This window comes from Physeter macrocephalus, chromosome 1, assembly GCF_002837175.3.
Source record: "Physeter macrocephalus isolate SW-GA chromosome 1, ASM283717v5, whole genome shotgun sequence".
NCBI classification, from domain to species: domain Eukaryota; kingdom Metazoa; phylum Chordata; class Mammalia; order Artiodactyla; family Physeteridae; genus Physeter; species Physeter macrocephalus.
In genome coordinates, this window is record NC_041214.2 from 24631016 (window position 1) to 24655577 (window position 24562).

Below are 24562 nucleotides of genomic sequence, written 5' to 3' on the forward strand. Positions count from 1 at the left end.
AAGCAGCTTAAGAAGACTTGTTCTAAACGATAAGATCATGACTCAAGATCTCAGAATGACTGATAGCAGGTTTGTCCGAAATGAAAGTTAATTTCATGGAATGAATCATTTAAAGACAGTAAGAGTCGATGATGAAACCACACTCTGGAGTTTGAAAAGAGACGAGGCTGCTTTAAGAGAGAAACAGGAAGTTGTAACTAGAAGCCATCTGAATACTAAGCCAAGGCAGAATGCTCATGAAGTAGCAACTTAAGTGGCAGTGTTATCCTGAAATCCTCAGGCAGCCAGACCGTCTTAGGCTTAGGCAAACCTTGATAAAAGAGTCCTTATCCAGGTTTTTATCTAAGGAATCCCGAGTAGACTGGAGAATGGAGAGGCAGCAAAGGTTCATGTCAGAGAGGGACGAGTATCAGTTTCAACATCAGGGAGCGGTGGAGCTGCTTGTCTTTAATTTTTTGCTCATCCTTACCATTTTGACAATCTGGTTATTTAAAAATCATCGATTTCGCTTCTTGCATGAAACCGGAGGAGCAATGGTGTACGGTGAGTGCAGAAACTGTAGGATTGATGTGAAACTTGTTGCTTGGGCGTAATTAGAGACTTGTGCTCAGATGACAAAGTACCGAAACTGGAGAAAACGTGCTGATTGAAATGTCATTAGCTTGATGAAAGGTGCTGCAGCATAATGAATGCTCATCTCTGTCCAGATGAGCTGCCAAAATTTGCCTTGTCACAAGAGTAAATGTCACAGTCATGTTCTCACGCTGCACATAATGCGAGTCTGTTGACAGATGCAGGTCCATTGTCATGTGGGGAGACAAACAGGGCTAGCTGTTTGTTTTTGTAATGGTAGATATTGGGAAGTCACAGAGAGCAGCCTTCTTTCACTGGAGGGGGCTGATGAGCATTATAAAGTTCTAGAAATAACATCATTTAAACATGTATTGAGTAAATCCTCTTACATCAACTAGTTTCAAGAAGAAAACTTGCAGAAACGTATGTATTCCACCCCTACTATTAGAGTAATTTTGTTCAAATCTATTTTAATTATATGAGCATGCTTTATTTTCTTAAAATACACAAGTTTCTTTATGCAGTGCTCTTCATTTCTTAGCCTGATTTCATAATTTCTAGTTTATAATTATTGTTAGTATTACTATGATTTACTATGTATCTTTTTTGGAGGGAGGGACAAAGTGTGGAAAAGAATTTAACCTTTTAAACTCCCAAGGTATTGCTCTTTCTGTGCAACCTACCATGTCATTCCTTTCAGAAAGCTTAATAAAATGTGACAGAGATTATCCAGTCTGTACTCTCATCTTTTAAAGTAGAGTGTAAGACACTGGTAGTTTTAAAACTGATCTGATTTATGAAATAGTTTGCTTTACCACTCTTAGCCTGATAATGGATAGGAACTTTGAACAAAATGGAAACAGCTGAGGCATTGTTATAAGTCATAGTAAAGAATATACTTTTATATTTCACTTCCCTTATTTTGGAAGTCCTAAAGCCTTTTATACCCCCCGAGGTTCAGGGAACAGGATCAGTGCACATTTTATATGCTAGCCATATAATGTCCTGATGATAACAATGTACAGTCATGATTTGAGACCATAAGAAATCAGATGCCTTAACTGGATCCCACTGTGAGATACTTGAGCTAGAAGGCAGAAGTTTTAGGCTAAGCAGTGTAATTTCTTTCAGGAGACTGATGTGCTGGTCCATTCAGAGCACAGTTAAGTTCCTTTCCATTGAGGGACTTAAAAAACATAACAAAACTCTCATTTGAGGGGAAAAACTTACAATCAGGTTAAAGAGAAATAGTCAAAGAAAAGGGAAGTGACACCACCAAATGTAAAGCCCTCGGCGCCAGTCACTGCCCTTCTCCACGGTCAGTGGACCAGGCTTTCTATTGACTCTTCTAATAAATAATCAAAGAGGATATAGGATGTAATCTGAGAAGACAGAAACAATGTAATTCTTGGCATTAAATTAAAGGGCTATATATAGTTTAGCAAAACAACACTGGTTTTAAAATTATAAATCTTTATTAGTGGGGAAGATTTCTTCACAGCCCTGAATTTGATTAGCTATGACTCATTTGCCAATTTCAGCTTATCTATGATGGAGATACTGTTTTGTAAAACTTTTGACTAAATTTTGGTGACCTATTAAAATTCAGACATACTTTGTACCCACGACACATAAATGTAACTTTTACATTTTAAACATGAAAATTCCCAGATTAACTTTAATCCTTAAAAACTGCATGAAATACTTTTAAGTTGTGGTTGAAGTCATAAAATATGAGCACATTTACTGTATAGCACAGGGAACTATATTCAACATCTTGTAATAAACTATACTGGAAAAGAATTTTAAAAAGATTCAGTTTTATATATACATACATATATATGTGTGTGTGTGTGTGTAAAATTATAAACTTTTATTAGTGGGGAAGATTTCTTCACAGCCCTGAATTTGATTAACTATGACTCATTTGCCAATTTCAGCTTATCTATGATGGAGATACTGTTTTGTAAAACTTTTGACTGAATTTTGGTGACCTATTAAAATTCAGACATACTTTGTACCCACGACACATAAATGTAACTTTTACTTTTTAACATGAAAATTCCCAGATTAACTTTAATCCTTAAAAACTTCATGAAATACTTTTAAGTTGTGGTTGAAGTCATAAAATATGAGCACATTTACTGTATAGCACAGGGAACTATATTCAACATCTTGTAATAAACTATACTGGAAAAGAATTTTAAAAAGATTCAGTTTTATATATACATACATATATATGTGTGTGTGTGTGTGTGTGTGTGTGTGTGTATATGTAAAACCGGATCACTTTGCTGTACACCTGAAACTAATGCATTATTGTAAATCGACTATACTTCAATAAAGAAGAAAAAACAATTAGCACATTGAGCAATAGTTGAGATAGCGTTTCTCTAAATTGCTATTCTTAAGGCAGTTTATTTTTAACATGAAAATTCCCAGATTAACTTTAATCCTTAAAAACTTCATGAAATACTTTTAAGTTGTGGTTGAAGTCATAAAATATGAGCACATTTACTGTATAGCACAGGGAACTATATTCAACATCTTGTAATAAACTATACTGGAAAAGAATTTTAAAAAGATTCAGTTTTATATATACATACATATATATGTGTGTGTGTGTGTGTGTGTGTGTGTGTGTGTATATGTAAAACCGGATCACTTTGCTGTACACCTGAAACTAATGCATTATTGTAAATCGACTATACTTCAATAAAGAAGAAAAAACAATTAGCACATTGAGCAATAGTTGAGATAGCGTTTCTCTAAATTGCTATTCTTAAGGCAGTTTAAGCTTAAGGTTTGTGTGGGATTAAGTTGAGCTGTCTGATTTCTGTTCTTCTTTTATAAATTTTTTGTATGGGAGTTATTGAAAGCAAGTTCTGAAACACTGCAATGTATAAGGATTATAAAAATTATGGAGACATCCATATATATGTATAACTATCCCACTACTAGAATTTTTAGTATCCTTCAGTTATCTTCAACTGTATAAATCAGTGAAGACTTTTATTTTAGTGTTGTTTAGTTTTTTTTTATTGGCATAGAATTATAATTGTTGGAATTTAAGGAGACCTTAAAGGTTATTTTCTCTAGCCACCTCATTATACAGAGGAAGAACCTAAATCTCAAAGAAGTGAACTTCCCCCAAACTGAATAGCTACTCATGGCGGCGTCCATGTGAGTTTACTCATCCGCGTGTCTAATAAGGTTCATGTTCATCTCAAAAGAGTTCTCACTGATAATCTCTGAAAATAGTCCATATGGATAGCACTGGTGACATCTCATATTTCTTCTTCAGGGATGATCTAAATGTTATGTCTAAAATATTTATTAGGGACTTTCTGTCAGTGATGTAATAAAATCGTCTGAAACTACAACAGAGGAATAAGGTGGGACATTCAGATAAACCTTTTGTTGTCGTTGTTTTATTGGAGTATAGTAGCTTTACAATGGTGTGTTAGTTTCTGCTATACAACAAAGTGAATCAGCTATATGTATACATATATCCCCTCCCTCTTGGACCTCCCTCCCACCCCCTCCCCCAACCCACTCATCTAGGTCACCACAGAGCACCAAGCTGAGCTCCTTGTGCTATACAGCAGGTTCCCACTAGCATGGTAAGGAGAAGGGAGATGCCAAGTGAATGAATCTCCCAGTAGTTATAACTGAATTTGAAATTCATATATTGGGAAGGAGTCAGAGATTGTAAGTCCAGCATCCTCATCTCACAGGTAAGGAAATGAAGACTTAGAGACATGAAGGTCATGTAATTAGCCACCGAGCTGGGCTATCTATCTATCTCTATTAAGAGATGCTGAAGATATTTTAAAATAAATAAATTCTTTCAATGATTGTCGTAGAGAGAAGATGTATCTGTGAGATCCAGATGCATCCTCGTATTGTTTATGCTTTCAAGATTAGTCAGATAGATTCTATTTTCCAGAAAGTCCAAAAGAATGAAATTTCGGAGTAAGACCAAATAAACCCCTTCATCACCAGAGGATGGAAGCCATGGCTCTCGCGAGAGTTCTGCCAGGGGCCTGGTGATAATCAATGGGGAAGAAAAGAAACAAAACTATGGTTCACGTTGAACTTTTACAAGTTTTTTTTTATCTTAAAGGAGATGAACACTTGAAAGTAAACTGTACTTCAGTCATCTCCGTCTTACAGACAGATATGCTTGTAATGAAACATCTTCTAAAATTGCTTGGTCCTGTACCTGACGCTTATCAATGAATTTGACTAACAGTTCCCCTACTAGACTGACTACCGCGCTTACTCTCGTCAACTATTTGTATAACGTTTCATTTTCCTCTGCGTCAAGAACCATAAATATTTTTCTAAGGCACTGGATTTCCTGTTCCAGCCCAGCCAGCCTTTTGCCTTTCTGTCACTATTCTGCCGATACGTGTCAGTCATCCTTTAGAAGACACACTAGATGTTGGTGCACTTTATCTGTATATGGGGAAATCCAATTAAAAAATTTTAGGGAGCAGGGTTTTAGGAAATGAGCAATTAAATAAAAGTGAGGAGAAAAGTGATCAAACAGGACATCTAACTGCTCTTTTATAGTTATTGTTAGGAACAATTTCCCAGTTGTTAACCATATATTACATGAAGTGCTGTAGAGGCCAAGAGAAACCATGGGTGGTGTTTGGTTTGACTCTGGAGTTCACTGGAGATAATTCTGATACTCCAGATACAAAGAATCTATCTTTCTTGGTATCAAGGGTCCCAGGATGCTTTTAAAAATTAGTGGCAGCATTTTAACAATATGTTTGCTTCACCAGGAACAGTGGTTGGTAATTGGGTCTCATGGCATTCTACAGCTCTCATTATTTCAAAATCAAAGGATTAGAATCCATAACCGGCTTAAAGTATAAGCCATGATGATATTCATTTAAATTGGACTAAAAGCTTAAGAGACTATGAATGGTCAAAATATTGACTGGCAGCAGATGATGCACTTAGCACTGCTCACTTAGGGCCCTGTATCCATTGCTCGTTATTCATAAAAGAAAAATTGCTCCTTGTTCCCTGATAGCATTAACAATTCCCTTACACATCACTGGCGGCTCCCTTACTTTGTAGGACATTCATAATGCCATGCATTTGCCATGCACTCATAATGCCATGCAATTGCATAATGCCATGCAATTGTTCTGTCCCTAAGGGACAGAACAATTTAAATCTCTTAGAATTCTACCTTTGATTTCACAGCCTTATAATATAAGGGACAGTCTCCAAATACAAGGGGAAATCTTGCTCACTGTTTAGCGGGCTGAAGGGAAATTTTAAGCCACAAAGTTTAGATTTTTGAATTCATTAAACTATATTGTATTAACCTATTAAACTATGTCTGATCCTCTAAGAATATATTAAGCAGTTTAATAAGGCCAACTGAGTTCACTCAACAGCCTGTTTTTCAAGATTTAAAGAAAACATAGTTACATAGTCAAGCACTAAGGTTTTAAAAGCTATTTTTCTTAAAAAATCATAAAGCATTAATTTTATCCTAGCACTGCTTAGAGGTTCCTCAGGATAAACTTGGGTTGGTGGACATGGTGTGGCTCTCCCCTACTGATGCATTTTACTCTGCTTCAGTCCAGCCCTGCGTCCTTGACTGCCAGGCCCATAGGAGAGGTTGACTGCCACTTCACACCCTTCTCCCTGCCTGGAAGGCCCTCCTGAGGCTTTTTACTTATTCAAATGTAGCATGCTTTATGGAGAAAGCATTGGATGCTCTCTTGGGGATTTGGGTTTTTTAATCCTTATGATTTTCTTTTTTTTCAGTAGCTAGATGCATTACTTTGGGCAAGCGATTTAATCTCTAGCCCTAGTTTTCTTATCTAAAATGAGGAAGAAATGAAATAGATTTCACTAAGCTTCCTTCCAGCTGCAAAAGTCCTTCAAAATTCAGGCCAAGACTGACATTAGCCATCAGGCAACTCTCAGCCGCTCCAACTCAAACCAATAGCTTTTTTTCCCCCGGAAACCTACCAGCCTATAATGACATCCAAGTCTTTCTCCCAGATGGGATTTTAATTAGTGTTATTTTACCATTCTTAGTTCTTCCAGTCCTGCTCTGATTTTATATGGAATGCTCAGTAAATCCTGTTGAATTCCTGTTAGAAAGGCAAAGAGAGAAAATTATACCATCAGAACAGTGATGTCTGGCTGTGGATTTGGGAATCTGTGGATGCATGTCATATGAAAACCAGAGTGGCTCTGGTTTAATTTGAAGGAAGGGACCTGCAGGAAATGTAATTAGGGTTAAGAGCCTAATGAATTAAACTTGCTTTCCCTCTTGGGGGGAAAAAAAGGTTGGTTTTAAGAAGCTTCGGAGATCAGGGCAAGGTTTTCCATGCTGTAAAGTGTTAGCCAAAGAAAGTTTGAAAAAGTGGAAAAAATCAAAGATGTATTGCTCTGTGTAGGTTTTTAAAAGTTGATTTTAAGAAAATAACCTCCTATATATCCTGCTGTGCTTCTGAATCACTAAGGAGCTACAGAGGAAGCCCCTGGAGCAAACTACTGTGTTGGTGGAGTTCTATGACTGTGATGGCAGTCGTATCGGTAGGAACTGCTGTCTTTCAAGACAGTGCTTCTCACAGTAGGGTTCCAGAAGCCGCAGCAGCAGAATCACCTGAAAACTTGTTAGAAATGTATACATGTGGCGCCCAGGCCAGCCTTATTAAGTCAAAAACTTGGAGTCCAGGAAAGCAGCGTTTTAATGCAACTTCCAGAGGTTTCTGATGCACTAAAGTCTGAGAACTACTCCACTAGGAAAATGAAACATGCGGTTTCTAGTTTTGTCTCCTTTCTTTTCTCCTATCTTTTTTCTTTCTCACTTCATTACCCCGCTGTGATGAAGAGAGAGTTTGGGAGACAATCTCCATGTATTGGAGAGTCCCTTCCTCTTTCACTATCTAGAATACTTTGTGACATTTCCACCTCTGGTTTGAGAAAAAATAGACTGTTCTGTGTAAACATTATAAAAGAAATCATTTTGTTTTGGTCAGTATTTATCTAGTTAGATATCTCTATATTTCTTTTGTAAACTTCCTAAGATGATTTCAAGAAGGGTATTAGCTACATATAAGCTGTGGCTGAGATAGTTTCTAGAGAAAAGTTACCTATAGTGCTATGTTAGGAATCCCGGAGTGCTGTGACATGTGTGTGTTTGTGTGTGTTGTATGCGTGAGTGTGTGCACGTGTGTGTTGTCCGGTATGCACCAAGGATGGATGTCCACACCGTGGTGGAAGATCTCACGGTTGGGACTCTGTCATTTCGCATATGACTCTAACCTGTGAGAAGATAGAACTTTGAATGGATGAAGCATCCCAAGGTGGAACAGCTTCATGGACCACTTTCCACCTCGGAATATCATGGGATACTCTTGCGGGCAGATGCCCCAGACAGACCTGTTCTTAAATCATTATGGGATGCTTTTCTTCAGCAAAGCAAGTTGATAGTGAGGCAGCACAAAGCAATAAATTATGTCCCTTTTAGCGAAACCCACACCTTCCTTTAGTCCTTTGAATTTAGAAGGTTGGTGGGAGGGCAGAGAGAGAACAAAAGCCCTAAATAGCCAGAAGACATTGTATATTTTTACTTTTGGTTCTATCCCTGACTAATCTCAGTGTAAAACTAAACTGCTAAAGGAAAATGTTAGGGAATGCATTTAGCATTTGAAACTCAAACCCATATCATCCCTCTAAATCAGTGTTCTGACAAAGCCTTTGATAAGATGGTAGAGGTGGATAAATATCAAGTAAACAGTTTAAAATTGTAGCGATAACACGTAATATCTAATATTTGTGAATACTATCTTACATTTAAATGGTGTCCACTGATTTGGCTTCCTTCGAATATTTATCACACCCTTTCCTTCTTCATTTCCACATTTGGATCCCTAGTTCATATTTTTTTTAATCTGAGTGACTGAAATAACATCTTAGACTCCTTGCCTTAAAGAGTCTCCCACTATAAAATGTCTTAAGAGTGGTAAAGAACACTCTTCCTTGGCTTTATTTTATTCCTGTCATCTTGAAATTCCTCTACTCAAATTCCTTTGCTAAATTCTTTTTCACATAAATAGACACTGTTTCTGATGTTAACTTCCTCTCCATGTTCCCACTGTATCTCAATTCTCTTTTCTCTTCACTCTGTTATTCCTCAGGATCTTCTTGGCAACCACCCCTCCCTCTTGAACACCCTCTTTTTCTCAGCTGCACTGGGGTCCTTGATCTCAGGTGCCCTAGTGGGCCACCCAAGCTGCTCGATGTTCCCGATTAGCACCCCACTTATTGATTTCCATGTGCTTCTCCCTATAAAGTCCACGCCCTCTTCTCTCCCTTGCAAATCCTGTGCATCCTTAAGAAGCTCCTCTGGGAAGCCTTCCTTAACACTTTAGAGGATGGAGTTAGTTGATCTCTCCTTTAGGGTTCTTTGGGACTTTGTACATTCACTTGTTAAAAAAAAAAACTGTATCTGTTAGGATGTTTTCAACTTCTAGTCACAGGAACCCTAACTCAGACAGACTTAAGCAATATGGCAATTTATTATCTCCCATAACTAGAAGTCGAGAGAAGAGTGGTCTTCAGGGCTGGCTGATTCGGCAACTGCGATTGTTTTCAAGGACGCAGGTTTTTTTTCCTTTTCTCCGCTCTGCCATTCCCAGTGCTGACTTCAATGCCCGGCTGGGGGCGAGGTGGGCATGGCAGTTCCTGGTGTCCTGACCAGGCACAATAATAGCCTGAGGAAGAAGAGAGCTCGTCTCTCCTCTGCCCCTCTTTTAGGATGTCAAAACTTTTCTAAGAAGCCTCCTAGCAAGCTTCTCTTCACATTTTATTGACAGGAATAGAGTTGCATGCCTTCTAGTACCAATTATCAGCAAGGGGAGTAGAAACACCCTTGGAACTGAGAGAGAGGTCAGCTTACCCTGAGCACATGTGGGGAGGGATGGTTAGCCGAACAAATCAGGGTTTTGTTGGGAAAAAGAGGGGACAGTTGCTGAGTTGCCAATCAGCAGTGTCTGATACCCTTATTAAGTTGAAATATCATATTACGTAGTTTCAGGATTTATCTTGTTTTTTCAGTAAGAGACAATACCTCATTTATTTAGATTATTCTTGGTAGCCACTCCGTGCATAGAGAGTGAAAGAACTACAAAACTCAGTTCTTCAATCTTCATGTATTAACTACATTTTCTTGAGGCTCCTAAATTCTCTCCAATGTCACGTGGCATTTAAATATACCTGTGTGATAGTCTGATTAGATGCATGTGTACAGTTGGGCTTGTTGCCTTGTGTGACTCCTACAGGAAGAGAATCTGAAAGGAGCCCGCTGGAGCGTGCCATGCAGTGTGGCAGTGTGTGTGGTAGTGTGTGAACACAATCATTGGTCTGACCATAGCCAAAGAGATTTCAACATGTTGTGTTTTAAAAACCAACCTGTTATCCATTTCATTATATATAAATATGATCATTATATATAAAAGTAAATCCCCATAGATATTCCTCTGAGAAAATTCTCTTTAGGAGAACATTTCAGCATCATGCAGAATGACTAAATAAGATGCAGGGGAACTGGTTATGAAATGCAGGCTTAATATAAGAAGACGCTTAGGAAACCCTTGTACCTTATTCTCACTGGAAATCAGGATCACAGGATTGGGCAGAAAGAAGAGGCCTAGTAGGATTAAAATATTTTAATATTTTATGATCAGGGCCATATTTTATTCATTTTTATAATTCCCACAAGTCCTAGAGCAATGCTTTTCATGTCTGTAGCGTGAAAGCAGAAGGAGGGAGGAAGGGAGTGGGGTTTTCTCATATTTTCAGCGTGGAGAATGGAGAGCCAGCCCAGAAAGAGGAGGCTCATATTTCTAAGTGTTTCACATTTTGAGTGCTCGTGAGGCTCTTTCCTCCTTCCTTCCTCCGTCCCTCCTTTCCTCTCCCACAGACATCACCATGTCAACTGTATGTCAGGCATCTGCTGTGAGAGTTATCTTGCAAGCTCTGTAAGGACAGGAACATCACAGCATTTGGTGTGACGCTCCTTACATGTGACATTTTAAAATGTCGGTCACTGACTAACTGCATAAACTCAGAGGATCCTTTTCTTCTTGAATCCAAGGGAGTTTGTGGACTTGGAGAAAGTTGGGTTATAACTGCCTAAAGTGTTTGGCTTTTCTAGAGAAAAGACAGATGAAGAATAGCACAGCGTCTGCCCTAAACAGTCTCATTATCCAGTGGGGGTGACAAAGCCAAAGTCTACAGAGCAGGGCTGAACAATATATATCTTTATATAAAATGGGACCAAAAAGGGTGTGGTGCGAACTATAAGTACTCGAAGATTACAGAACTTAGTGAGTACAGGCTGCATCAGAGCACAGGTCCCCCAGCTGGGACTTGAGATGGACTTTGTAGGATTGTGAGGACCTTAGGGATGAGGTCTGTTGTCCAAGATCTGTCTTGGGGGTTTGTGTGCTTCTGGGGCAAGGTCAGCGTTCACTAGAAAGCAACTTCCCACTCCTGTCACCCTAGTTGCCCAGATGCTCAAACTTGTAGACCCAGGGGATGCATCTGGACTAGAGTTTCTGCTTGGAGAAGGTAATGCCACCAGCCGGCCAAGTGACAGAGCTCAGCAAAGTGTCATGCTTGTGAGGATACAACCTGGGGTCAGGGCTATGCACACATGTGTTTGTGGTATTGCTTTGCTGGGAAAGGCTGCCTCCTTTTCTCCCCGGGCAGGTAGGGTTCTGGTTCATGGCTTACCAAAGAGAGTACTGGTTTGTGTCCATAAGTCATGGTAGACAGTCCCCTCTTTTCTTCTTCTGTGCACAGGTGGTTGATGCTCTCTTTACCCTGTATCTTTGTGGGAGTATAAAAATAACCCCTTTTCATTAGCATTTTCTTCCTACTAGCAATCCTACTTTATCTGTCACCTGCTCTCATGCAATACTGGGCTGGAGTGTGTTAACTCAACATTCTACGTTTGTGTCAGCATACAGCTAAAGCTCTGAGTGGCTGTCAAAAGCATTATGAGGCTCTATGAGTAGGTGTCTGGCCTCCAACATTAGGATTTTCTCGTTGCTGTTACCGCACACAAATGGGTGGATGCATTTATTATTAACCGAGTGCATAGTGAGGCTGCAACTTCCCCACTGGCCCTTGTCCTGTGCCAAGATGTTGATTCCTCTCAACCCTTGGGATTGGGGAGAAGCAGGGCCAGTGCCTTCTGTCTAGTGTGTTAATTTGGGTCCTCCAAGAAGCAGATGCTGGAGAGAGATTAGCTGTGCAAAAGGTTTATTGGGGGAAAATTCCTTTGAGGAAAAATGAGGAGGGAGACTGCGGATGCTGGGCCAGCTATCAGGTCCTGGAGCAGCCCAACAAACCCCTGTGGAGAGGGGGAAGGAGGGGAGGCTGCGTAGGAAAAGGTTTAGGCTGCGGTGCAATTCTAAGAAAGGTTGGGCAAAGCTGATGTGGAGTCTTTGAGCCATGGTGACCCTTCAGAGGAGTCCCATCTCCCTGTCTTAATGCCCCTGCTGTGATCAGTCATTGTCTGGCTTCAGCATGACTGCAGTCGTGAATTCCAGACCATCGGTCAGACTACACCCTCCTCATAGTGGGAGATCTGTCTGCAAGGTGCATTTTCATGGCTGTTACATCTGGTCACCTCTGGCAGCGAGCAGCTTACTCCACTTACTCCAGTGTGCTGCTTCTCGAAGGCTGGAACCAGAGATGGTTCAGAGGGCCGGGCATGGCCATTTAGCTTTTGAGGCATTGTATGAATTTAACCACAGAAACCCAGGTACTAAGCACTTGTTATGACAGATACTTGTTTCCCCTGCTTGAGAAAAAACGGTGGACACTTCATGTTTACTTCTTGTTACTGCACTGAAAGCATACTGCAAAAATAAGCGGCTCACGGCTCACCCTTTGGGAATTTCAGATATTATCAATACAGGTTCTCTCCATTCAGGCCCTATGCATGTAGTGCCTTGTTTCCCTTCTTTATATTCCACTTAGCAGAAAGCAGAGGTCATAGTATCATTCTTGGTAATTGCCAAGTAACTTTTAGAAAACGAATCCTTCCTAGGATTTCCACTAGAGTGTTGGAAAAGTGATGTTCTTATGCAGGCACCCTAAACCGTGTGCAGTGTATGTGGTGTGTCTTCCCTTCTCTTTCCTGACTAGTTTTATTGTAGTCATTTGACACTGCACATGGAAGGCTGCCCACTGTTCTGTGATGGGTCAAGTGCTTATGGCGGTTACAAACCCATCACTTATTTTTTCTTGCTGGCAAAGGTTAAGATAAAATATTTCTCACTCTTATGGGGGAGTGGGCCAAATACTGAAGCAGGAACAAGTAAGGTAAAAATATTTTTGACAGAAATCCGCTTTCATTCTCACCTATTACTCTAGTTCTCTACATTACTGCCAAAGTGATAGATCTTATGTGAAAATCTGACTGTTTTACTGTCCTGCCTAAAATCTTTCAATAGTTCTATATTACCAATGGGTTAAAAATAAAAACTTCTTAGCATGACAGAGGAGTCTCTTTATGACCTGGCCCCTGTGGTCTAGAGTTTTTCTCTCTCTTTGTCTCTGTCTCTGTCTCTCTCTCTCTCTCCACCTATTCTCCTCTTACTCCACTGCTGATTCCCTAAATCCATCAGATTTCTTAAATTCCTCTGTATGTATACATTATATTATTAGGTTATCCTAGTGACTGTTAACACAGAACCACTCACATTTCAGTGACTACACAAGTGAAGTTAACTTTTCACTCAAGTAACAGTCCAGTGCAGGTTTTTCTGGTTGGTGGATGGCTTTCCCCCACCTGGTGTCTCAGGGACACAGACTTCTTCAGTGTGGTGACTCTGTCTACCTATAGGGCCTTTGTTTCCGCCCCATCCATCTGATAAATGGGGAAAGAGAAGGGAGAAAACTCACCTACTTCTTCAGTGCCGTGGCACACATCACTTTTGCTTATATTCCATAGGTGAGAACCCAACCAAATGCCAGAGAGCTGGAAACACAGTCTCTGGCCAAGCAGCCACTTCCTGACAACTATTCTACACATTGGCAAGCAAAAATCCTAGGGAACATTTATCTGTCTCTGCCGTTACTCACGTGCTGCCACCCACATGTGCAGCCTGGATCCCAACTCATTCCCTGATTCAGGTCATCTGGACAAATCTTGTGTGACCTTTTAAGATTCATCTAAAGCTTTGCATCATTCAAAGAGCTTTGGAGTGTCTCCTCTCTATACTTGTATAACACAGGGTACTTAACAGCTGTCATAGCACATGTCACGTTGTATTATAATTGTTTGCTTATGGATCTTCATTTTACAAACTTCAGCTCCTGTAGGACTGGGACTGTATTTTTATTTTAAGTCTATAAATGTCTGAAACAAAATATGCACCCAACAAATGTTTTATTGAATAAATGAAAGGCCATTAGATGACTAGATTTACAAAAGAGTGGTAAAACCTCCACCTTTGATGTTTTAAAGAGTGAACTGTAGATTTATCCTAAAACAAACACATCAATCCTGATTTTAAATTGAGGAATGTGTGGACCTCTAAAGTTTCTTTGTGATTTTGTTAATAAATCCACAATATTAAGAGAGTTCACATTTATCAGATTACCATGAGCATCCTAACAGAGTCTGTAAACTCAAAAGTCAAGGATGGTCACTTGAGTTCAACTCTTTGCTAAGGGAATATTGTATCATTAGAATGCGTTTGGCTGCACGTAAGCAGAAACTTGATTTTACATTGTTTGAAAAATTAGAAAATGTATTATGTCACATAACAGGAAGTCTAGAATTAGGGTAGCTCCAGGATAGGTTGATCCAGGGCTCAGTGAAGCCATCCAGGACTTGGGTTCTGTCTATATCTCAGTCCAACTATCCTCAGTATATTGACTGTGTCCTTGGACTATATCCCCTCAAGGTCACAAGATACCTGCCAGCAAAAAGTAAGGAAACATATTGACTTGATCATGTCCTGAGGGAGAGAATAAGAACACTTGTCCCCTAACTACAGTATATAAGTGCCACATTTTAGTCTGATGGGGCTGTCTCAGATATGTGCTGATCTGTGGACCAGAAACTTTCTCCAGGGGAATTCCATCTCCTGACTGATTAGATTACTCGGCATCTCTCATGGAGCCAAGGTTTTCTTGAGCACTTGGATGGATAGAAGGGGTGGGTAGCTCTTCGCTCCAAAATCTGTGGGTCCATTAGGAAGGAAAAAAGGAGAAATAGTAACAGTGTCCATCGCAAATATTTTAACAATACAGTCTGTTGAGCTGGTATCTATGGAAGAGTCAACAATTTTCTAAACCAGGCAATGACCCTTTCTCCTGCCACCTATACAAGTTACAAATCATATATTTGAAAGCATCTAGTAATGAACATTTTAGATTACATTTCTCCAGTGCAATTATTTATTCTTTATTTTAGGCCTTGTAATGGGATTAATTTTACGATATGCGACAGCACCAACTGATATTGAAAGTGGAACTGTGTATGATTGTGGAAAACTGGTCTTCAGCCCTTCAACTCTGCTGATTAATATCACTGACCAAGTTTATGAATATAAATACAAGAGAGAAATAAGCCGGCACAACATCAATCCTCATCAAGGCAACGCTATACTTGAAAAGGTAAGGATCCTCCCTCTCTGGTCGCATGTTTTTGTTTTCCAGTATAAATAATTGCATCATATATGAGCCACCATAAGTAATGCATCCATACACATACATGTGCCCTTTTTCAACACCACACTAACGGGGTGATTTAACTAAGTGGTTAATGCCTTGATATACTCTGATTGTAAGCTCAGTTGTCTGTATTTTTTTTCTAGAAGTTGGAAAAATAATGCTTTTTATTATAAGTGTTTTGCAAGCCACAGTTACATTAGGTAAAAAGATAATAGTAATTAAGCTGACTCTGCCTTTCACGTTACTTGATTCAAGTTTTCACGTTTCTTTTTTTTTAATTTTTGATTGCGTTGGTTGCTGCACATGGGCTTTCTCTAGTTGCGGTGAGCGGGGGCTACTCTTTGTTGTGGTGCACGGGCTTCTCCTTGCAGTGGCTTCTCATTGCAGAGCACAGGCTCTAGGCACGCGGACTTCAGTAGTTGTGGCACACGGGCTCAGTAGTTGTGGTGCTTGGGCTCAGTAGCTGCGCTCAGTCGTTGTGGCTTGCGGGCTCTCCAGCACAGGCTCAGTAGTTGTGGCTCACGGGCTTAGTTGCTTCACGGCATGTGGGATCTTCCCAGACCAAGGATGGAACCCGTGTCCCCTGCATTGGCAGGCGTATTCTTAACCGCTGCACCACCAGGGAAGCCCCACATATGTGTTTTAAGTGTTGTTATATAAATTACCAGCTGGCTACGCAGTTTAAATCTCCCTTAAGTCAAAAGGAAAATGGAGGAGAATAAAAAAATGTTCACTTGCAAGCCTTGATCTAGAATGGTTGACTTTTAGCTGCCAACACAAAACACTGGCCACTTGGCTGTTTATAAATACACTGACACACAGTCAATCTCAAGAGATCTTGACTCCATCAGTTTAGTTAGGGAATCTTAGATTGAAAAAAGAAGAATTGTGAAGTTACTCATCTTTTAAAATTGTTTTTATTATTGCAAATGCGTGAATTGCTTCAGTTATTAGAAGGGAAACTTTCTTCTGCTCTCAGGACTCTGGGTCAGAAAACAGGTGAGGTTACCTTCTGTGGTGTCTTGTGTGTGGATCACTCTTTGGAATAAGTGAATTTGTGTTTAACAACACAAGTACATGCTGAGAATCAGGATCTTATGAGATATATTCTAGATCGTTTTGTGTCAGAGCCGAGAACTTCCTTGCTATTATGGAAGTGTACTTTATCAATTTTATCCCATATAAATTTAGTTTTCTTTTAAAATACACTTTTTTTTTTCATTTCGAGAGATTTGAGACAGGAGGGGAGATACATAATTTGGATTTTTCTTCATTCAAGATGAGTTATTTCTAGTGGTTTTTTTTCACATTATCTTCCACTAGCACATTCTAGATTAACTTCCTCCTAGCACTTGGTGAGGGCTCAGGAAAGTCAAACTGATTATAATACTAGCCTAAATCAGACTTAGTAAAGTGAAGTGAAGCACAAAAAAGCAAATTAAATAATGTATTTCTGAAGTAAATAGGAGCAACTTCTAGATCTGCTGTTTTGGATGATCTCTTCCATGAGATTCTTTCTATTTACATGAATAATAGAAAACTATCTATATTGAAATAATTTTTTAAAGTGATCTTGTTAGCGGCATAATTTAAACGCTGTCTTCAGTTTTACTTTGCTTAGTATTGGAACATAAATTATTTCCCTCCTCACTCTCTTACCTATTTTATCTGCATTTCTAAGCAGCACTATTTCTCCAAACAGGTTGACCACCACCCCCTGCCCCAAAGATGCTGATAATTATCTCTGTTTTTTTAATAGCAACTTGTTCTCCAACAGGATAGCCTACAAACACCTGATCAGAATTTTTGTTACTGTGTTGTTGACCTATTGATTTTTTTTTTATCAGCAGCCAAACTCCAGTGTTTGCTTTTGAAAAATTAAGGCAAGAGATGGAGAAAATGTCTAAGTTTCTGGGGCCTTCTTGATTTTTTCGTTGGGTGGATTATGAGTTCTACACATGAAATGTTTCATTGACCTTGAATGCTCAAGTATTTTATAGACTAACTTCTAAATTGTGTGACTTATTGACTCACAATTAGCATTTGTTCCTCGTGGCATCCCGGGTTGTCAATAGGCAGCTCAGTACCCAGGGTAAATCCCCCAGCTCCTTGCTGGTGGAGAAAGGGGCATCCACTGGTACACTTACCATATTAGACAACTTTAAGTGGAAAGGGTCTTTTTTATAAATGGCCAGAGTATATCTTAACACACATTCGTTGCTTAAGTGCCAATGTTGGGGGACCCTGGTTAGTCTTCAAATATGAAATGCCCATAGTCTGTATTTGTTACTGGGAATTGTCCACTGCATGAAAGTATTCATATCAATCGAGCAATTAATTTATGTCAGATGCAAAAGAATTCCAAAAAAGGGCCTATTTACTGGAAGGCTTATAGGGAGGTAACATGGAGTAATGGGAAAAAAATTCAGGACCAGATAGATCTGCCATCTATCCTTAGTAAGTTCCTTGAACTTCCTAATCGCCAACTTTCTTATTTGTAAAGTGGGGAGATTAGAACTATTTTGCAGGATTGTTTTAATGTTTAAATGAGATGATGTACATAAAGTACCTGACTGCCATAAGGCCCTTTATGTTGCTGTCACTGCCTCTACTACTACTTCCACTGCCACTTCTAATACCACCGCCAGCACCATCACCACTGCACTACCTCTAAGACCAGTGCTACCACTGCTGCTACTAATATTTGAATGCTTAATATATGCCAGGGATTAATAAAATATGTGGGTTTTTTCCATTTATTTAACATCCCTTGGGGAGATAAGACCAATGTATAATATATGCTAGTATATAATTCAGTTCTAAATTGTATCATATAGGCAATGAGGATTATGAAGCTTTACGGATTAGTTGTCATAGATACGTGAGCTTGTTAGGGAGTCTTCCTGGAGGAGGTGGAACTTGAGAAGGGCTTTGAAATGTGGATATGGCTTGAATAGGCTGCAGGATTGAGTTCAGAAAGATGTGGGTAGGACTGGAGGGTGAGGCTGCTGGAAGTGGTTATCTAGGCGAAAAGGGAAGAAGGGCTTCATCAACGCTTTGGATCAACAGAACCTGCTTGATTTATAGGAACACTGTGAAGAGAAGAATCTAAGATTCTAAGGTTTCAGGTCTGGCTGGGAGAATGTGGGAGTCCTAGGATAGAGGTAAAGGAGGGAAGGAAGATTTGTGGAAGAGGATGGGTGAAAATGACTGTGGATCTGCATCTGGAGAGAGATCATCTAATTTAGAGCAAGAAAGAGCCCTGACTTCATTAAGTCGAACTCCATCATTTTATAGATGAGTAAAAGAAGAACTTAAGCCCTAAAATTGATTTAAGTCAGTGATTTTCAAACTTGTCTGAATTTTGGAATCATTTGAAGCTGCAAAAAATCCTGATGCTTGTGTTCCACCCCTGGAGTTTGTAATTTTACTGGTTTGGGATGCCACCTGAGCTTTGGAACTTTTAGAAGATCACCAGGTGATTCTTTTTTTTTTTTTTAATTTTTTATACAGCAGGTTCTTATTACTTATCTATTTTATACATATTAGTGTATATATGTCAATTCTGATCTCTCAATCCAGCCCCCCTGCCCCCGCTTTCACCAGGTGATTCTAATGTGCAGACAAGTTTGGGAACCACCGATTTTGGTCCTGTGTTGTGTTCAGGTGAATATAGTGAGGAGAGAAATGCCACTTTTCTGCTTCTCCCCCTCACCTCCACTGCTGCAGATCTATCAGCCCCTTTTATTTATTTATTTTTTAAATAAATTTATTTATTTATTTATTTTTGGCTGTGCTGGGTCTTCGTTTCTGTGCGAGGGCTTTCTCTAGTTGCGGCGAGCGGGGGCCACTCTTCATCGCGGTGCGCGGGCCTCTCACTGTCGTGGCCTCTCTTGTTGCGGAGCACAGGCTCCAGACGCGCAGGCTCAGTAGTTGTGGCTCACGGGCCTAGTTGCTCCGCGGCATGTGGGATCTTCCCAGACCAGGGCTCGAACCCGTGTCCCCTGCATTGGCAGGCAGATTCTCAACCACTGCGCCACCAGGGAAGCCCTATCAGCCCCTTTTATACACAAAGTACTTTTCTTGCTTCTGGACCTCTACACATGTTATTCTTTTTGCCTAAAATGGTCTTACTCCTTCTCTTTGGATGTCAGCCTCCTTCTTATCCCTAGAATCTTGAAATGCTATCCCTTCAGAGAGGGCTTGCCCTGTGATTTTCTCACACTGTATCCCCTGTCTCTCTTTCTCTCCTGCCCTCTCTTTTGTTTCAAAGTACTTGGCACCATATGAAATTTTATATATATTTTCTTGCTTATTAATTATCATTCTTACATTGTTTGATGTCCACTAGACTGTAAACTTTACAAAGGCAGGGATCATGCCTTTTTTATTGACCAGTGTATCCCCAAAGACTACCACAGTACCCGATGCATATTGCTGCTAAATAACTAGTTTGTGAATGAATGAATAAGTGGAAGAATCTGAGAGCTTGGTGGAGTATATACAGCTAGACTATTTGGAAGTTATCATCTTGGAGTTGGTAGAATAGTGTCCTGGACACTTAATGGTTGAAGAGACTGAGATATTATCTAATCTTAGTTGTGTACATTTAGATATAAATTCATATCCAGAGAAATTACATGGTGGGTCCAGGGCCCCACTACTGGTCAGAGGCAGAACTGAGACCCATAGCACCTTACTCTGAGTCCTGAGTGATTTATCATATCCCACACCATTGGACAGGCTCTTGAGTGGCCCTGTGGACAGAGAAGGACTGAGGCCTGGGCTATCTTACACTGAGATGGGTGGAAGGGGATGAGGACCAGTGCTGGAAAGAGAAGAGGATGGTCAGAATTACAGAAAGAAGTCTAGCACCGTGATGTTACAGAAGCCATTGGTGCGGCTCCACTGGGACCTTTTTCTTTGTGGTACAGATTTAAGGGAGTATTTGGCCTTTGTTTCTAAAAGTTACAGGATGAGGAAATGAGTTTTACTCTCAGAAGAATGTAGTTTAAGGTCTTGGATGAAATTTCTGACTTCAGGATTTGAAGAGGCTGAAATAAATTCATGTGCTATATAATCATCTCTTGGAATACTTGTAAGAGCACGTGTATTTCTGAGATGGTTAGGCCTTGATGTGTTTGGAAACAGCTCTGGGCTTGATGGCTCCCTGAGTTTCTTCCAATAAGGTATAAAACTGGAAAATATGAGAACTGTTGGCATGTATATATGCAGCAGCGTACTGTGCTTTTATGCCACATTATAAACATATTAAAATTTCAGGAGATACCATATGCCAAGCTTCTTTTGGTCATGCTCAGTACAGATAAGGAAAAAATATTTTCACTTAAAGATGTGTGAAAACAGTATTTTTCTATATGTTATGAGCAGCTGATGATCTCAAAACAACCTTCTGAGAAAATAAAACTAGACGGTGTTGCTTTGTATCTATCCAGTTAATGTTTCCTACACTGTTTGTCAAGCTGTTCTGTGGATCTAATGTATCCTTAAGTAGTTTTAACTGAGTGGGGCCTATTTTCTATTACACAGTGGCTTTACAGACATTAATTTGTTACAGAGTATTTAGGCATACTAAAATGTCTACTAAGCATTTCTGAATTTCATATCAATAGGAAGTTTAAATCTTGCTCCTGAAGAGCAGCAGATAAAAGAACTTTCTCCATCACTCATTCATTCATTCATTCTTTCAACACAAGTGAACTGAATGAGTCTCATCCGTTTCAATTCTGAAATAAAGAATGATCTCAAAGAGTTTATTAGTAAAATGGGGAAAACACAGCGTATGAATAAATGAACAAATACACCACAAGACAGCTATCAAAGGAGTGGGTCAGATACCACAGACATTCAGAGGGGGCAATATTATTTCCTGTTAGGGTGACAGGAAAGATTTCAAAGAAGGATAGCTGATTAACTCTGGTGGTGATGTATGTAGTGTGTGAAGGTAGGAGAGTCATTCCAAGCAGAGTTGTAAAAGTATGATGTGGAGGTAGAAAAAGGGGTAGAGAGTATTCCAAGAAAGAAAAGCATTTCCAATGATTTGAAGTACGGAAGACCAATGAAACATAGGGTGCGAATAAAGGCAGATCTTGGTTATGGAATCCCTTAAATGCCAGGCTGAGTAATGCCTACTCTATTGGTAGTCAGTAGAAGAATGCAATGTTGACAAAAGAAAAGAAATAGTTAGGCTCCTGTGTACAAAGTAGAGAGTGAAAGCAGAGAGACAGATGAGGCTAAGCTTGAATGGTAACCAAGGGGCAGATGGAAGAGAAGCAAGGAAGGAAGAGGCTGTAGAGTTTGGACCAACTGGGCACAAAAGGAGGAAGAGAGAAGAGCTAATTCTGCTACCCTCTCTTGTGGTTTCACAGAGAGTGGCAGGACAGAAATGAGGACCTTAAAAGTTAAGGGAAGGAGCTGGTTTGTAGTGGAAAATCACAAGTATAGTTTAAAACTGATGAATGAATTAATTTGTCTCATCATTAATTTATTTATCATTGATTTAACACATTATGTTTTTCCACATTGAGTTGGAAAGGTCAGCAGACCGTTTGGCTGGAAAAGTCTTGCAGACCCAGTAGGTTTTCAAAAAGTTGTCAGCACAGTTAAATTTATACTTCCTATCATTTATAAGTCAGATGACTGTAATGTGAAAAGTCAAAGGAAACTACCCAGTGAAATGTTTGCCAAGTCTTCACTTCCTGTGTGACAAGTGACACTATCATTTGGTAAGGAAAGTTATTTTGGAGTAAGTTACACTGCTGAGTAATCTGTCCTGTCTATTGTTTCAGTAAAGAGAATTGCCAGGCAAATAGGTCACACTGAAGCTATTATCAATTGTGTTGATAATACTGTATATTTTTGAGATATTTTAAGGAAGTCCTTATAGCCACAGATAATTATATGACTTTAAAAAATAATTTTGTATTTGCAGTATCAAAACATCAGTGTCTTAATATTTTTCTCACTGTCCAACTTTTTCTGATGGTGATTTTGACTGTTTGTGGTTCAGTCTTAATTCTCACATATTTGTTTGTAAACTATTTCTGTTCTTTCCAATCTTTCTTTTTGCTTGATTATTCTGGCTCAGAGGCAAGCTCTTCTGGTAACAGAAACAGCTTGATCAGAAGGAGTCATTAGACCATGAGATAAATATGTGCAGTTAGTGCTGGGACACTTTTGGAGAGGATAAAGAAAAGACAGGAAAGAAATCTCTAAAACTGTTCTAGGCACAATGAGAGAAGCAAGCATCACGATAAATCAGCACTTTGGGTTTGGAGAAACATATGTAGGACACAATTATTTCTCCATTCTATAGAGAACAGGGATTCATGATTTATGTTTCTTTATCATGACAAGTCTTGACTCTTACACATGAGATTGTCCTGGGGGATCTCAAGCTTGGCAGAGCATGGGATGAGGCTGTTTGGATAGACTTAGCTACTTTCATCATAAATCTTAGTTAAGAGATCTGTTGTTAATAAAGAAAGCTAACATTTTAAATTTTGTTAATCTGTTTTCTTCCACCTTTGTTCAACTTTCTTTGTAGAACGTTGGCCTGAGAAATGATTTAGGAAATGTCTCGACTCTAAATATTCCATTAAAATTTTTTTCCAATTTTGTTGAGATAAAATTAACATATAAAATTATATTAGTTTAGGGTGTACAACATAATGATTTTATATAGATATATAGATATCTATATATATATCAAATGCAAAATGATCATCACAATAAGTTTAGTTAACATTCATCACCTCATGTAGTTACAAATTTTTTTGTGATGAGAACTTTTAAGTTCGTAACAACTTTCGAATATACAATACAATGTTAACTATAGTCACCATGCTGTACATTATATCCCCAGGATTTATTTATCTTATAACTGGAACTTTGTATCTTTGGACCACTTTCAACCATTTTTCACACGCCTCATCTCTCAGGTCTCGCAACAACCAATCTGTTCTCTGTTTCCATGAGTTCGTTGTTTGTTTTTTTTTTTAGATTCCAAGTTAGTGAGATCATACAGTAGTTGCCTTTCCCTATCTTATGTCACTTAGCATAATGTTCTCAAGGTCCATCCATGTTGTTGCAAATGGCACGGTTTCCTGCTTTTGTACGGTCGAATAATTCAATTGCATATATCTATCTATCTATATATATACACCACATTTTCTTAATCCAATTATCCATCAGTGGACACTTAGGTCATTTCCATGTCTTGGCTATTGTAAATAATGAGACAATGAACATGGGTGTGTGGCTATCTCTCCAAGATCCTAATTTCAATTCCTTTGGATATATTCTCAGAAGTGGGATTGCTGGATCATATGGTAGTTCTATTTTTTAATTTTTTGAGAAACCTCCATATTGTTTTCCATGCTGGCTGCACCAATTTTCATTCCCACCAACAGTGCGAAAAGTGTTCCTTTTTCTCTACGTTGTGGTCAACACTTGTTATCTTTTGTCTTTCTGATAATAGCCATTCTAACAGGTGTGAGATGGTATCTCCTATGTCCTTGTTATTTTGATTTGAATTTCCCTGATGATTAGTTCCATTTGGTTTTAATTTAGTCATTGAACCACATAGATTTTCTTTATTCATTTAGTCATTCAACAAATATTTATTGATTGGGCACTAATCATATGCCAATTTGTTTTAGATGATGCAAATACAGTAGTGAACAAAACAAAGTCCTCAATCTCATGGAGCTTAGGTTCTAGGGGAGAGATAAAGCACAGTTCAACATAAGCATTCATAATCTAATGCCAGGTGGAGGCATGTGCTATAAAGAAAGGTTAACAAAATGCGGGGATGGTGAGAGAAGTGTATTTAGGTATGTCCTGCAGGGAAGGTCTCATTGAGGAGGTGAAGCTGGAGCCAAGATCTGAATGAAATTGGAGTGAGCCACGCAGAGATCTGTAAGCAGAGAATTTCAAAACAGAGGGCAAAACTAAATAAGACTAGATGCCTTTGCTTTCTGGAGGTCATTTTTTTTCCTTGCCAGTTCTTTGCTATATTTTTCATCAACATCCAAGACCATTTTTGTCTATACAAAAAGTTCTGGAAAAAATTCTATTTGTTGTGATTGAGAAGGGTAGAGGAGAAGAAGAGAGACGTCCACTTGGAATGGGCAGTGAAAATGCAGAAAATGTAGAAATAACAGAACATCGTGCCCCAAAGACCGGAAGGCTCTGCCTAGCATCCGGGCAACTTTTGCAGTTT

At 39.2% G+C, this 24562-nt stretch overlaps 1 protein-coding gene across 1 annotated transcript in view; it reads left to right on the forward strand.

Annotated features, from left to right (window-relative positions):
* The first annotated feature begins 242 nt into the window (after positions 1–242).
* Positions 243–24562, forward strand: part of SLC9A9 (solute carrier family 9 member A9) — a 563642-nt gene continuing 539322 nt past the window's right edge. Inside the window, exons 1-2 of the mRNA XM_024131833.3 lie at positions 243–543; positions 15059–15261. Coding sequence (XP_023987601.1) covers positions 369–543; positions 15059–15261 — 378 coding nt within the window. The 5' untranslated portion in view covers positions 243–368. The remainder of the gene's footprint in view (positions 544–15058; positions 15262–24562) is intronic.